A 16185-nucleotide genomic window follows, 5' to 3' on the forward strand; every position below is an offset into this window, starting at 1 on the left:
TATCATAAAAATATGGGAGTTGACATACTACCAGAAGCAGAGCTCTGTGCTGATGCAAGTTTTGTGTTGTAGATTGCCCCACCTGAAACACCTGAAGCCAAGGAGAGGATGGTGATCATCACTGGACCCCCTGAGGCCCAATTCAAGGTATGCTCTACCCGGACAGAATGAGCCTGGTTAGATGGTGTCCATGCTAGAGAATGTATTAGATGCTCTTTTTTTCCCAAAATGTTGTAACTTTTTTCTTCCCTTTAAAATGAACTTGAACAATATTGGGTATCCATTTTCCTAAGGCCGTGGTGTTCAACTGGATGAGCATAATTGGAGTTATCCTCAAAATAACTCAAAATACATTTCTATATGCTCAAGATTTTAAAATAAACTTGAGAAGGAAAATATTTTTCTTTAAATTTTTTTCAAGGCTGCTTTTGTATTCCAAATTCTTTGCCTTCCAGAGATGCCACATTTACCAATCTGCTTGGGCTGTTACAGCCTTAGGGAATTCATTTGTGCCTAGTTTTTCAGACCTCGTTCTTAGGAAATCCCTCACCTGTAGCAGATGGATTCATTTCCTCCTGCTCTTGGTGGCCCTAGACTTGCCCACTATCTCTACTAGCCTTACTCTGATAGGCTGCCCTTTCCCTCTAGCTCTTACTTTCCCCAAAGTGGAAATGTTGTATTTGCAACCAGACTAAGCCTTTTGGCTAAAATCTTGATACCAGACTGCCTTTTGATCATTTATCTACTGTTGCTAAGGCTTTATTCACTATTTTTGTTGAGAATGACAAATCATTGCCTTGAATTGGGCGATTTTGAAATGTTGGGTACGTTGAGAGATGCCCCAGCTTTGTTCCTGGCCTTTGCACTAACTCTTAAAGTTTGCTGTTCTCTGGACTATAAATACCAAGAAGAGCTGTACTGTTTAAATTTGCACGGTGGCCCCCACTTATGTCTCTAGAAGGTAAACATTTTGATGGAACTTGGGAAGGACGACATACTACCTTTCCTCATGTTAAAGCCTGGCCATTCCCATGTCCAGAAACTTTCAGAGTAGATGAAATGGAGGAAACTGAAACAACAGACTTGTTCTTTCCTGTAATCCTCTAACACAGAATCAGAGCTGTGCTTTGGCATCAGTGCTGACTGTGTGGACAGGAGGGAGGACAGAGAGAGCACAGGCCCTGCATTCGGCCTCGGCACATCAGCCGAGCTGACTGTGTTTTTCATTACTCTTCTCTTCAGTACAGCTAGCTGGTAATTGGTGTGACGGGAGGAAATGCCAGCATGAGTTCACCTGTATAGGTGTCCTTGTGCTTTCTGCAGGGTGTGCTGATTGTTCCTATGGTTTATGCATTTGATGCTCTGTTGGAAATGGATCAGTAGTGTGGGCTAACTTCATTCAAGATCTGATTGCATTTTGAAGTCCTGGCCAGAGCAGAAAACAACTTAGCTGAGTCTAACAGATGTCCATTTGGGTTCTTCCTGACCCACGCAGGGTGCCTCTGCATTAAGAGGCCAGGCGATTTGGTACCCGGTGCGGTTGGCTTTGATAGAATGTGGCAGCCCTAAAGAAAATGCACTTAACCGTGTTTCGGCTGCATGGAACCATGTGGGATTTTACCTTTGGGGCCTGAAATGCAGACAAAATAATTTTCCTTAAGCAATGATGGCAAATTATTCTAAACTGCTGCCAAGTAACGCCCTGGGTACTACGTCGTCTCAGTCACTTGGTTACTACTTGATCGGATCAGGTGCCTCGCCCTTCCCCGTCGCTGTGTATGCCCACCGACTGTCTTTAAATGCAGGGCTTTCCCCAAGTTAGAGGTGATATAGTATGTTAATTCCCGAGAAGTCATTGGCCTTGTCTTACCAAGTTAGTGCCCCTGAGTTTGCTCCCTCATGATCGTGGGGTCGGTGTTTGTATTTCCAGGCTCAGGGAAGGATCTATGGAAAGCTGAAGGAAGAGAACTTCTTTGGCCCCAAGGAAGAGGTGAAGCTGGAGGCCCACATTAAAGTGCCCTCCTATGCTGCCGGCAGAGTCATTGGCAAAGGAGGAAAAACGGCAAGTGTTTCAGTGAAACCCTGGCAATCTTGTGAGAGGGAAAGAGTCAAAGGACTAGTTTGGGCCTATTCATGGACAGGAGCAAGGTCAGGGCATGGCCATGTGCCAGAAGCACACCCTCAGGCCCAAACCAGAGACATCCCTGTGTTTCCCCAGTCAGTGGTGGCACAGGATGCTGGCCCATGCTTGGCCAGTTGCTCCATCACGATTGTTCTATCACAGATCTCTCACTAACACTGGTCAGGCATTTGGACATGGTGGCGAGAAAAGAATTGTGCTTGAGGTACTCATCTGGCACTTCCATGAGCAACTGTAAGGACGTGACACTTAAGTATTTTAATACTTATTAAAGAACTTAGTTCCCTTAAATGCTCCATTCAAATCACACAGGCTGCTTTTAAACTGATAATTACACAAGTCCTAGTCATACTAGCTTTACTTGAGTTTGGGGGGAAGTTACCTTTTTTTTTTTCTTTCTAAGTAATATTCCTGCTCTTAGGAAGGGATGATGCCTTTACGATGTCTCAGAGACATATGATTTTCATTGATGTGGCTGCTTCCTCGTCCAACACAGATTGAGACCTTGATATAACTTACAAGTCGGTCTTTCAGAACTCATGTGGCCAAAAATCCAGCGCCTTCATTTGTCCTGAAACTTAGGCTGGTCTCAATAACGCAATTATTGGGACTATACTCTATGCCTTCCCAGCTCAGGATCACGTTCATTTTCAACGTGGCTTTCAGGAATCCATGGTCAGTCATTTCCATGCCATGACGAGGGATCACAACAGGCTGGGCAATGTACTTAGGACTAGAGCTCCCATTATAGGAAAAGGACATGCCCGATAATCATTTTAAAACTGGCTTGCAGGTGAATGAGCTTCAGAATTTGACCAGTGCCGAGGTGGTGGTTCCTCGTGACCAGATCCCTGATGAGAACGATGAAGTGATTGTGAAGATAACTGGCCATTTCTATGCGTGCCAGGTAGGTGGTAGATCAACACGTAGATAGGCAAACCTTTAAGTATTCTTCTTCCTTCCTCCTCCTCCTTCTGCATCTCTCTGCATGTGAGGTTGGTGGCTAGGTAACACTCTGGCTGTTAGCTCCAGATGCCAGTCCTAGAAAACGGCTTTCTGTCCTTGCTCTTCTGCTGACCTTCTCTTATAGAAGACCTCGTAGAACAAGAGATCTGGTGGGATGGCTGCAGAGCCTTCACTAAGTTTTGACCTAGTGTTCTTTACAAGGCTTTGTCCTCTTACAGCTCGCCCAGAGAAAAATCCAAGAGATTCTGGCCCAGGTTAAAAGGCAGCAGCAAATGCTGCAGAAGAATGCCAATGCCGCCGCCGCGGCTGCTGCCGCTTCCGGTGCGACCGGCAATGGCGGCGCCTCTGCCTCTGCCGCTGCCGCGGCAGCTGCCTCCGGGCCAAACGGCCAGCCTCAGCTCAGGCGAAAATAGAGAGGTTAAGGAAACGGCCATCTCAACAAAAGATGCCAGACCAAAGAACGAGACTAAATATAATAGATGGGTGAGGAAACACCTATCCCTAAATCACAATTAGAAGTCCCACCTACCCAAAAGCTTATTTGAAGACCAGGCAAATTCTGAATTCGACTTCTAAAAAAATCTCTATGTAATGTCCTCTCAAGTTTCCGGAACCTGGCTTTAAAGGAACCAACAAGAAGAACTAACTGCAACATCAACAAGACGCAGAAAATTAAGAGTCATTTCCCTTGTGTTATATTCTTGAAATTTGTTGTAAAGTGACTTGGTGTTTATTGTCCTAGATATTCTCCTACCATTTTAGAAGTTGGTTGGATTAAGCTTTGTGTTCTCACCTTACCAACTTGAGCAGAGAGAAAGAAAGGCATTGCTCCTTATCCGTTGCTCATCAAAATAAGCCGGTGGTATGATTGGTGGACTAGCATTATATCCAGTAAATTGTCAACAAGTATAATTAAACATTAGATGTATGTACCCCAAGCCAGTGGCATTTTTTAAAAAATTTGGTTGCATTTTTACTAAGGGAAATGTTGAGTGTGTTGGCCAGGGCGTGGAGAGAAGAATATGCATTTTACAGAACTACCTCAGGCGTAGAGAGCACTTAAAAAAAAAAAAAAAAAGAAAAAGAAAAAACCGAACAAAAAAAAAAAAAACCTTTCCTTTCTTTTGGTAATCTGTACGTTTGATAAAACAAGTAGTCCCGGAATTTTTTTTTTTTTTTAAACAAAGCAGATTTAAAATCTGATCGGCCAACAGAAGCAAGATGAGATAATTGGGCAAAGAGCACATAGTGCTTTGAGCTGGTGGTTGATGGGAATAAAATTGGAAAACAAAAACTCAGGCCTTCTAAGGCTTCCGCCACCAAAATTTACCAAATTTAGTCAATGTTCTATGATCCTGAACAATGCCACCAGGAGAGCAGCAAAGCCACTTATGTTTTTTGTTTTCTAAATGGGCTTTAAAAGAAGTGGTCCTCTTTTGGGAAACAGAACCGAGAAGTGATGGCGAGATGCTGGGGGTGTGGGGAATCGAGCTGAACTAGGAGACTGGACTGTTTGCGCTCCTCGATTACATGCATGAATCCTTTGTGCCTCTGACCATCACCGCCTAAAGAAACAATGCTTCAGTGCAGATCCATGCAGTCCGTGCCGACGTTCATTGTGTTCAAAGAGCGAGCTTCCCCTTCAGTTCTGTAGGCCATGTGATCTGTTGGGCCATTTCTAATGCTTGTCATGCTTTTAGATGATCACAGCCGTTATCACCACAATAGGGAGGGGCAAGGAAGGTCAAAAATATGACCGTATTTAAAGAAAAGGAAAGGCTACATACCCAGCCACCGTCACGGGCCACACTAAACCACCTTGAAAGTCTAAAAATGAACTAAACAAGGAAAAAAACCCAAAAGTGTTTAAAAAAAAAAACACCACCTAAAATAAAGCCTCCTAGACTGGCTTAAAGATAAAACACAGCAGGATTTATACAGTCTGCAACCAACCAGCTGAAAATAAAATAGTCAAAAGACAGGGATATAGGAAAACTAAATTTCTCTCCAATTTCAAAATGTAATTTGAAAAAAAAAATGATTGTGCTACTACGCATTCAAGTTTCTCCAATAAACTTCAATCTACCTCAGTTTGTGAAATGCGACGGCAACACTTGGTGTGCATGGGTGTGACTCTGTGTGTGTGCACACGAGTGTGTGTGCGCATGGGCGTGTGAATGGGGATGAGCGGTCTACACAGAGCCAGGCGATTTGCCTCCGAGCCCTCTCCTAGGATCTTTGTGCACGTAGGGCCCAATCACCAAGGGCCAGCTACAGAATTTGGTTGATCTCCCTCTTAAAATTCTATTAAAATGAGGCATTTCTGCATAGAGCACACTCCCTGCCCTTCAAAAAAAGACCCTTATACAGCTTAGATAATTCTGAAAATCGCCCGTTTTCCTCTGTTTTCTTAACTGCTTTTAAACGATACTTGGTAGTTTTAGCAGAGAATAAGCCTCTCCCTTTCTTTTGACAGTGGAACGTTATCTAGTGCTTAGAGACTTTTTTTCTTCTAAGGAACTGGAATTGCTTCTCTCTGAATGGTCCCTGTCCAGCCCTTGGGCTTTCAGCTGAGCCAAGCCTAAAGCCTAGGCTCCTGAGTGGCAATAGCTTTGCATTTGTAACAGTAGGTGCTTTATTTTTATTGCGAGTTTAACTGCTGCTATTTTCCTTTTAATTTTTTAGCCTATTAGTACGAGTAAATGCTGTATCATTTTCAGTTAATATTTGTTCCCTGGGAGCATTTGGGCCTACTTAGGAAATCTGCAAATGAGTTTAATACTCCCCCCCCCAATCCCTCAGAGCAGGATTCATTTTTGTCCACGTGTGCCCCCAGTGCAGCTCAATGGAAGAAGGAATAATTCTTTAAGTTTAGTTTACTATGTGGTTTTATTTTATTTTTTGTTTTTTTGTTTTTTTTTTTTCATATTTAGCCTTTTAAGCTAACCCAAATGAGCACTACTTTTCTGTCTGATATTCAGGGAGGTCCCAGAGGGGCTGGGAGATCAGACACATTCACTGGCGAAGTGCAGGCAGGGATCTGTCTGTCCTGGAAAAAGAAAGGTTTCCTTAGGTGCACAGCCAGCTCAAAGACAGTTGCTCTTCTCCAGATGCCTCCAGGGTGTCTCCTCCTCTAACCCAGGCCCACTTACTCCCACCATGGCTCATGGTGTGTATGTAACTCTGGTGTGAAAGTTGACAGATTTGAATGCCAGCAGGGATTTCTTTTTTTTTTTAAGCTGGAAATTACCTTTTAAAATGCAAAGATTAGGTAGCACAGTTGTGGTTGTACAACACACCTCTGATACACGGTAGAAAAATTCCATTGCTGGTATTCTAACTGGTTAAGGGGAAAAGGGCTTTTTTTGAGACAGAGACCAAAATTCTGGACCAATCTCTTACAGCTTGTGTCCAGTCTCAGTTTTGACAACCAAACACTTCTGGTTTAGGGAAGAAAGCTCTGTCATTCTAAACAACTAGAGACCTCTAAGCAGTTTTGGCCAGGGGGGATTTGGTGAGCTAGAAGCACCAGTCCACCAGTTGGATCTGTAAGGTCAGAGTTATGAACACCTTCCTCCAGAAATACCTATACTTGTCTGTTAGTCTTGGTAGATAGAAAAGGGAAGATTTAGGATGCAAATCTCCTTCCTTTTACTTTACAGACTCAAGGAAACCTGGAGCTCATTGAGGCTTTAAGATCACTTATCAGGTTCTCAAAATCAGAATGTGAGCTGGTTTATGGCAGCCTTGAAAAAGACTTCAGAATATCACAGAGCCCTCCTCCCATCTCATTCTGCTAACTGGCTTCCTGAAGCCGAGTTTCATAATTGCTGTAGGGGAAGGTGGGAAATTTAACTAGTATCAAAGCAGAGTTTTGAATTTTATTTTAGAACATGCCCCACTGATAAATGTTTGGTAAGCCTAGGGTTTACTTAAATTTGTTAAACAGATCAACTAAATAAGAGAAGGGAAACTCAGGCAATGCTTTACAAACTGCAGGTTTCACCCATAAGCTACAGCTCTTTTGAAGCCTCTGAATTTCTACATTCGAATATTATTCTATATTAAACTCTAATTTTTATATTAGATTATTGTTGGTCCCGTCTCTCTAGAGTATACTGTTTTGTGGCTCTTCAGATTAACATCTGTCATTAGTTAGTTAGCCAGAGTCACAAAACGGAATGCCACTGAATTAATTTTTTCCTCCAATTGGTGGCAGTTAATAGGCTCTGAAACATGCAGGACTTAAATTCTACAACTATTAATGTGGAAAGGCATTCAGAAGAAGGGGATAAATATAGTCATACTCTAAACTCTTATCAACAAGCTTACAGCTAAAACTATGGTACCTTAAATTCAGGGTCAAGGGGCAAACTATATAAATTGGAAATTAAGAACCAATCACCTATTAGTTAATATTTTTTTTTATTTCACATTCTGTCAATGTCAAATCTAGAAATAGTACATAAACGCTGCCTATTTTTCACATGGAGGTTTTCATCTCTTCTCCACAAACAAAAATAAAAATTAAGCCCCAGTGTAGATGATCCCCATGTAAGTCATTCCTTAAACAAAAGGACATTTCTGCATTATGCTAAACTTGTAAGCTGAAAAGAGAGTTCTCTATGAGAGTTCTTTAAATGCTATAAGAATCAACTCCTCCAGAGGTGAGAAGTCAAGCCAGGCAAACAACTCCACAAAACTGATTAGGGACCAGGAGATGTGTTGAAACGATTTCAGTAACTTCGGGTGCGTAAATCACACATCTCCTGAGAAGTCTGAAATTCTTGCTCGAGGTAACTTGTCTGAAGGCCAGTCCCTAACTGTTGCCACAGCCCAGTTTCCAAAGCTTTCTGTTTTCCATGAGTTTTCTACATTGAGTACATGTGAGAGTATGCTCGTTCCAGAGAGGACTCAGAAGTGTCCTAGTGGATTAATTGGCTGCATATCCAAACAGAAAACCTCCTAATAACACGGCCCAATTCGAGCTGCTTCAAAGCTCTTACTTTATTCTCTCTCGGCCTCTAATGGAGAATCCGCCGAAGGCTCCTCCTCTGGTGGAAAGCCAAAGATGAAGTCTTCAGGCAGGGACTCTGGTGCGATCTGAGCTAACTGATCATCGTAAGTGCCCAGAGTCCATAACTTTTCCAATTCGTAGGTTTCTCGGGTCCCTGGAAGCATCAAATGAATCACCATGCTGCCTGTCAGGGACATAAAAGAGTTGTGAGAAGAATAGGGACTGGACTTGCTCCCAGACTTGTGATTTCTCAACTACCAAAGGAAGCAACTCAAGGAGCAGAGTCTGTGAACAGTTAACTCCCAGGGACACCCACCTGGGCTTTGGCAACGATTCAGACTGAGACCCTTCCAAGGCCTTCTTCACTTCTAGCTTAAGAGAGTGGAGAACACCCAAAGCCCACCTCGGCGTAAGTGGGTTCTCAAGAAAATTCAAAGGATTTTCCAGTTAGATTCTGTAAGGTCCAACTAATGATGAGTACAAATGCTATTGCTCAGTCTAAATAGGCACAGTATTCAAGACTAAGGCTATACAAAGAGATGACCATTTTTCTCTAAGAAGCAACCTTCCCATCAGAGGCTAATTTCTAGAATCTAAGTAGTGGTGGTGGTCACTAAAAGCAATTTTCATTTTTTAAGAATTTGACTTTTCCCATCACTGTGATGCACCCCACCAGTGTAGAACCAGCAAAAGTATTTTTCTAACCCCAAACTTTCCTGGTCTTCTTTCAAAAAGGGGGAAAGGATTCTGAGAAAGAGTGGAGGTAGGAAATCTTAAGTTATCCTAATATCTTCAAAGATCAACCAAGCCTTTACCCAATTTTTTGCAGACAACTAGAAATTACTGTAACTACTGCTAAAGCAAATTACCAGTATCCAAAGAGCTGTGTAGATGCTGGCACAGGTTGACCATGTTTGCACACAGAAAACAGCTCACTTCTTTAGCTAATGAGTGTTTTCCTTAAAATAACACTGCAAAGTAAACAACACAAGCAGTCATGTCTTCGTTTTCCCTATAGTGAAACAGAGAGGCTGAATGATTTCACCTAGGTTAGAAGGGAGGCTTCTGGGCTCCAGGTTCAGTCCACTCTTTTGACTAAACCATACTTACCTCTCTCTAACATAGACAAAATGTAGCCTGTCCCTCTCAAACACAAACTCCCTATGTTTACCTCACTGTAAACAATTCTTCTGGTTACTAGGACTATTTAAACCACTAATCAGCAAGACTAATCCCCCGCCCCTCCATAAAATACACATTCTCATTTCAGCAATACATCTACTCAAAGTTTAAATGTATGTTTGCATTAGAATTTACATTCACCCAAAAGCAGTGGTTCCTTTTTCAAAAACTGATTTTGTAGCTATATCAAAATCCCGATCTGATCAATTACCAATGCTGATCAAAACTGGGCCACTACAACAATTAGGAAGCCAAGCTCTTAATCCCAGAAAACTAGGAAACCATAACTGCCAAAAGACACACATGTAAATTATTTACTGAAAACAGGTAACATAACCAGGGACGGTCAGACACACACACACACGTACTGACATAAACAGATCACTTTAAATGGGGTATTAATATGAAATGTACAATTTTTAACAAATCCAGTCAGGCTAATACGGTGGCTCATGTACTTTAGTCATCATCTTCCAATTTCTTACTTACTGGAAAGGAAAGATGAGCTTTCCATATGCTATCTCTTTGAACAGCTCAATTTCAGATGAAAAACAAATGAAGAGGTTATGTCCAGTTGTTAGCTGGAAGCCATAAAGGGCCCACGCTGGCCTGTTCCTTGGTCTTTCTGCCCCAGGAGAGTGGAAAGAGCACCTGATGGACAAGGCCTGGCTGTCAAGGCCTTCCTCATTTTCTCTCTCCCTGCACCCAGCCCAGGGCTCTGCAGAGAGCAGCTCAGCTGCGACCTTATTTTGTGAGCAGGGCTCCTACTTTCACCTCTTCTGGATCTGTTTCCTCATCTAGAAAGGATGGGGTGAGCCTAGATCACCCTTCCAGCACTAACATTCTTGGAGTCTACCTGACCTTGTTTCCTTCATTTGAACACACAGGTGGCGGAATTGAAGTACGCCCCTTCTAGTGACCCCCTGAACACTCCCACCTGAAGGTCTGTCACTCCCAACCCAAGGTGTATTAACACAGAACTCCTCATCTTCCCCAACCTTCCCTATTTCTGTTAAAGCGCACCAGCCCTGTCAACTCCAGGCTTCAGCCTGGAGTTTTCTGACTTTTTCCTTCCCCTTACTTCATCAAGTTCTCAAGGCCCTTCCAATTTTTCCTTCCGAGTTTTTTACATCCATCCTTTCTAGGCCAAGACCACTGCAACCCCTTTGTATTTAGCCTCCCTGCTCCAACAACTGTTTTCCCAGATTCACTGTCCTAAGTTTCTCTGATCTTGTCAGTTTTCTGGTCACTAACCTCCCATACCATGCTCCATCATCACCATCAAAGCTCCCACCCACCAGCTCAGACTCAAAATCTTAGCGCTGGAAGGTACAGATGAGGAAACAAAGGCAGAGAGATGGAACGCCTTGCCAATGGGCACTGAGCTAGGAAGGAGCTAAATGGGGATTAGAGGCCAGGAGTCCTGGCTCCATTCAGTGCTCAAAACAGACACTTCTCCATCCTTAGAATATGCTTTGCAGTTTCCTGCCATGGCTCATTCCCTTCCCCTCCATCTGTGTTTATTAAAGAAAGGACCATCCACATGTTAAGATAAGACCTAGGTCAAAGGCTGCTGCCGCTGCTTATGCAATGATGGGGGGGGGGGAAGGACATCTCCTCGAAGTGCTCCATGTCTGCACCATGCCCATACATACCATCCTCGCCCTCGCAGTCCACTCGTTTCCATCATATTTTACCCTTAGGCTGCATGCTCCCAGGAGGAAGTGAATGTCTCATTCATCTTTGGATTCTGCTCTCCCCCCATGCTCTAGCAAAGCACACCACCTTGCATGTAGCAGGCTTTTAAACATTTGTGGAATGAATGAATGAATGAAGGGACGAACGAATGGTGCAAGCTCCCACCTCAGCATCTGGGTCCAAAGTGGGGAGGAGGTATAGTGTGATGTTTGGGGAGGGGGAGGTTTGAACACCAGGCTTCCTGGTTGGTTGTTCTGTAAATATTTGTTTTAACCTTTAAAACAAATTTTAGTCATTTTCCCTTGGTGACAGGCATGCTGCTCTCAAAGGCCTACTTCCTGGCTATCGAAAATAGTCTGAAAGAAGTTTGCAGCAACAGCTGAGAGACTTCTTTGATATATATCACCCCTGAAACAACTTATGTCTGTAAAGTGTCCCCCAAAACTTACCAAAGTCCACACACAGCCAATCATCTGCATCCTTCCCTTCAATCCGAACAAAAGCGTCATTCTTGGATTTCAGGAACTTGTGCTGGAACAGAAAGCCAGATGAGCACAAACTACACCACTCTTCTTTACAAGGTCCTCATGGCATTTAAATTGTGTTTATGTCTCAAAAGGGGTATTTTCACTTGGGGAAAGGTAGCCTCCATTATGAGAGAACTGTTCTAGAAAACCCACCAAAGCTGAAAAGGAAATTCAGTTGCCCAGCGGTCACCAGACAATGGCAGCCAGGCCTTCTAAGATGGAGCTGCTCTAGCGGATTCCATCCTCCAGGGGTGAGGGTCCTTTCCCATCCTCCCCCTTCAAAGCTAGAAGCACTGGACTGCTCCCACTGTAAGGGAAGGGGCCAAATCTGGAACCCCGAGCTCTGATTCACTCTCATCTTCCAAATGAACACATTAACAAATTGAGGCACTCTAATGTGGGAGGCAGATGTGTTCTACCTAAAACCCAAAAAGAAAATGTCAGACTCCAGAAACACTCTGGAGTTTGTAAAGGGAGAGCCAATATTCAGCTGCACTCTCTTGGCTGAGAAAAGCCACTGAGAAAGTCCACTCTGAAAATACCAATTCAACTATGGTGTATACCCCACGTTAACAAAAGCGTTGGCACTCTTCAGGCAGGGACCAGGCCCGTCTATGGAGCCTCCACGATGAACTTCTCCACTGCCCCACATGGGACACCAAGGTCAGGGTGGGCATCATTTCAGCCTGCGACCCTCCTTGCATTTCAGACATGTGAGACACCGTTAGGGTCTTCTGGACCCCCTAGAAGAGTGGCTCTTAGCTCAGGATTTCCCTGAGGCCATTCTCCAAGCTGACAGGCAGTATCAGCAGTCCATTTCCCTCCTCCTTCCTCCTGAGGATATGTAGCATCCCAAGATAGAGAACTGCACAGGAGCTTAGATACCCAATTCCCTCACACTGTATTAATGAGAACCTGGGGCCCATAAAGGCTAAGTAAGTTGTCCAGGTCACCCAGGCAGCAACTAAGAAAGGCCAAATTCTGACTCCACACCCAGAGCTCTCTCTCCCCCCTGCCTGCCATCTGCTCCAGCGGCACCCACGTGACCCACATGGAGCACCCCAACACACATCCCTTCTTCACTGAGGTGCAGAGCAGAACACTCACCAACAACGGGAACACACCTCTTCATGGCAGGCTCCAGGCCCTGGTGGGGCCAGCTGTACAGTGGTCTTGGTTATTCCTGTGACCAATCTGCCAGACTGTTCCCCAAAATTACTTCCATCAGGGCAAGATTTCAGTGGAAAGCTCAATACAGTAGGAAAGAAGCAAGCTTGGGGCTTCATCTCTCTCCCCCTTCAGGCTGCAGTCACTTATACACGACTCCCATAAGGTCATCATCTATATAGTCTTGGAAATTTCTATACTATGAGCACATGTCAAAAGACAAAACTCCAGGAAGCTCTGGACTAGACAGGGCCCTGCTGATTTCTCAGCCCCTCATCAGCTACTGGGTGTGATGACACGGCCTTTTAGCCAACAGCACAAAAGAAAGAACGACACCACTTACCATCTTGACTATGTACTGGGCCATAGCCTGTAAGTGTCTCGGGGAGGATCCACTCACAACCACAAAGTAATCTGTATATTTCAGTTCTGGAGAAACCTGGATCACACAAATGTCTCTTGCATTTTCTTGCCTCAAGAGAGACACAAGCAGGTTGATGTCAAATTTGGGTCCCGTATGACCTGAAATACACACCTAAGTTATTGTAACTATGAGACCACCTCCACCAGCAAGGAGGCATTCACTTAGGCCCCCTGATCCCGTAGGAGGGCCAGGCAGCCTAGGATTTCTCCCCAAAGACTGGACCTGCCGTACAGAATCCTCTGGGGCCCCTTAGCTCTACTAATAACAAACCCTCAGATGAGCACAGGAGAACACAAAGATTCTCTCACACTGGGATACAATCAGAAAAGGGAACTTTAAGGCTGCTCATAAAGGTTTCCAGTTACACAAATCTAGGTAAGCAGCAGCTCTATCCAATTAAGGGCTCTTCAGACCAGCAGAAAAATCCACCATGGAGTGCCAGCAAAACAATCTAGACCAAGAAACACATCCTTCACCCTTGTTTCACACCCTCTGCCTTCATCCTGTCCCACCCGGCACAACCTCTCTCCCCCAAAGCCAGCACTAAGGTATTGCCCCTGCCATCAAGGTGCTCACAAAGTGATCATGGGAAGAGACACACACACAGCTAAATAGTGTCGGTTCAAGGAACACACAGATGAGTCAAGCGGGACGGTTTCTCTTGGGGAAAGGGTAACATCCCTAAAGCCTGACAGGACCCAAGCCACACTGAGGCACACCTCGAGGGCTACGATGGCCCCTCTGCTCACCTTGAACCCACCCAGAGGGCCAGGCAGGTGTGCTCTATCCCAAGGCAGGCAGGAGCCTGACTGTGCGCCCCCAAAGAGCTGAGCCAGGTTCTCCTCACACGTCAAGTCACCAGAGCCACACCTGAACCTCGATGGCTCAGCAGGCCCAGCCAGGGTGGGGCTGAACGTGAGGCTCACTGGGTCCCAGCTCTGAAGCCAGAAGGGACCCAGAGACCATCTAGTCCAACTACCTCGATGAGACAGGAGCAAACTGGGGCCCAGGAACATGAAAGCCTGGCCCAAGTGCACAGAGGTAGTGCACTCTCGGGGTGGGATCTGAACCCAGGTCCTCTGACTCCCGGAGCAGTCCATTTTCCACTGGAACACAGGTGAAGTAGGGAAACACAGCAACAGGGCTAAAAGCCCAGGTGAGACTCATGGCCAAATGAGGCCAGTGATAACTAGCACTTACAGTCCCTTACAAAAACACTTAGCTAAAAACACAGAAAACAGCCATTTTAAAAGGGGGTGGAGGGTGAGACACAATGGGGGCCAAAGGTCCGACATCAGGCCATAACGCTGCCACCGAGGACTAGGGCCAGTCTGGTTTGTCCGAGACGAAGGCTTGTGGCCTCTTCCTTCCCGCCTACGGGTCACCACACCTCCTCTCCATCCAGGAATCAGCCCAGGCTAGCCCCCAACCAGGGGTCAGTCTCTCCAAGAGCCCTAGCTATAGTGGGGCAGGAGTAAGTATTTACAGAGCGCCTAGGACGTGCCAGGCTCTTTTCACAAATATGATCTCATTTGATCCTCGCAACAACCCTGAGAAGTAGGTATTACTATGATCCCAATTCTACAACTGAGGAAACTAAGGGATGAAGAAGTGAAAGGATGTGTCCAAGGTCATGCTGCTAGCCAGTGTCTGAGGCTGGATTTGAATTTATGTCCTCCTGACTCTAACCAGTGCAACACCAGCTGCCTCTAAAAATATATGGAGGCAGCAGCACCTAGTGGACAAAACGGTGGACTTGGGGCCAGAAGACCTGAGTTTAAATCCTCCCTTTGACAAGCTCTTTCTGTGACCATAGCCTCCCTGTGACTCAGTTTCTTCACTTGTAAAACGGGAAGAATATTTGTAGCACCAACTGCAGCGGTCGTGTGAGACTCAGATACAGCAAATCAAAAAGGACTTATTAAGCTCCTACTACGTGCCAGGCTGGGTCAAGCGCTAGGGGAACAAACTGGGCAGGAGCTGGCCCTGCCCTACAGTAACTCACTGGGCCGCCCCCTGACCCCTTTACACGACCCGTGGCCGGGTCCCACGTGGGGTGATGGGACCTAACCGGCCCACAGCCCAGTGGCTCGGGTGCACTCGGGGCTCCCCTTGCCTGAAGGCTCCTCTCCAAGCCCCCCCCCCCCCCGACGCCGGCTCGGGTCGGTTTCTGTTCATGCGGCGCTTTTCACGTGCTCGCAACCCCCTGGTAGGACGTGATGACTCCCATGTTACGGATGGACAAACTGAGGCTCGTGGAGGCGGCCTAAGTCCAAGCCCAAGGCTGGGACCCACGATCCCGGGGTCCAGTCACTCGCACCCCTTTCCCCTTCCCCTCCTCCCCCCGGGCCTCAGTTTCCCGGCTGGGCAACAGCGGGGATCGAGGCCACGAGCCGGAAGGGGCGGGCCCCACACCGGAAGCGGCTGCCAAGGCCCCGCGCCGGCCCGTACCTGCCGCGGCCCGCTCCGCTCGGGCGTCGGCCTCGTCCCGCCGCGCTCCGCTCTGGAGCCCGCGCGCCCCCACGGCCGAGGCGAGACCGAGGCCCCGGCCCGGCGGGCTGTGCGCCTGCAGAAGCGGGGGCCTCGCGCCAGGCCAGCGCGCGCCGGTGCGAGGCCTCAGCCACGGCAGGAGGCGCGCCCAGCAACGGGCGCCCAGTCGCAGGCCCGGACCCATCACTGCGCGTGCGCACGCTGGCGGGGGCCTCCCCACCCCTCCCTCGCGGGGCCGGCGTGCGGAGCTCTCATTGGGCTATGGAGGGAACTCGGCGGTTTGCGATTGGTCGCCGCAGAGCCGTGACGTCAGCGCCGTGACAACTGCAGTTCCGGCGAGAGCCCTGCGCTAGTGTGCGCGTGCCCGGGTGCTCCCCCGCCTTTCGGGTGCGTGGGCTGAGAAAAGGGATTGCGTCATCTGGGTCCTGGCTGGTTCTGGCTGGTCTTGGCTGGCCCTGGCTGGCCCTGGCTGGCCCCGGCGCTTTGGAGCTTGGGAAGCGCCTCCCTCCCTGCTGCGGCACCACACCAACACCCGCCCACCCCTCATGCTATGAAACACTCATTAAGCACCTCC

The 16185-nt window shown here is 46.7% G+C and overlaps 2 protein-coding genes across 2 annotated transcripts in view; one reads left to right on the forward strand and one right to left on the reverse strand.

Moving 5' to 3' along the window:
• Nucleotides 1–3519, forward strand: part of LOC114050611 (insulin-like growth factor 2 mRNA-binding protein 3) — a 100477-nt gene extending 96958 nt beyond the window's left edge. Inside the window, exons 15-18 of the mRNA XM_027872435.1 lie at nt 73–147; nt 1931–2062; nt 2934–3047; nt 3325–3519. Coding sequence (XP_027728236.1) covers nt 73–147; nt 1931–2062; nt 2934–3047; nt 3325–3519 — 516 coding nt within the window. The remainder of the gene's footprint in view (nt 1–72; nt 148–1930; nt 2063–2933; nt 3048–3324) is intronic.
• A 3993-nt stretch (nt 3520–7512) lies between these two features.
• Nucleotides 7513–15795, reverse strand: LOC114050681 (mitochondrial assembly of ribosomal large subunit protein 1-like). The gene is made up of 4 exons (XM_027872541.1): nt 15573–15795; nt 13041–13219; nt 11453–11534; nt 7513–8307 (listed from the first exon to the last, which is right to left on the reverse strand). Exons 1-4 carry the CDS (start codon nt 15793–15795, stop codon nt 8114–8116), a joined length of 678 nt encoding a protein of 225 aa, XP_027728342.1. The 3' UTR covers nt 7513–8113.
• Between the last annotated feature and the right edge of the window lie 390 nt (nt 15796–16185).

The sequence above is a fragment of the Vombatus ursinus genome, unplaced genomic scaffold (assembly GCF_900497805.2).
Source record: "Vombatus ursinus unplaced genomic scaffold, bare-nosed wombat genome assembly UNPS02014799.1, whole genome shotgun sequence".
NCBI lineage: Eukaryota > Metazoa > Chordata > Mammalia > Diprotodontia > Vombatidae > Vombatus > Vombatus ursinus.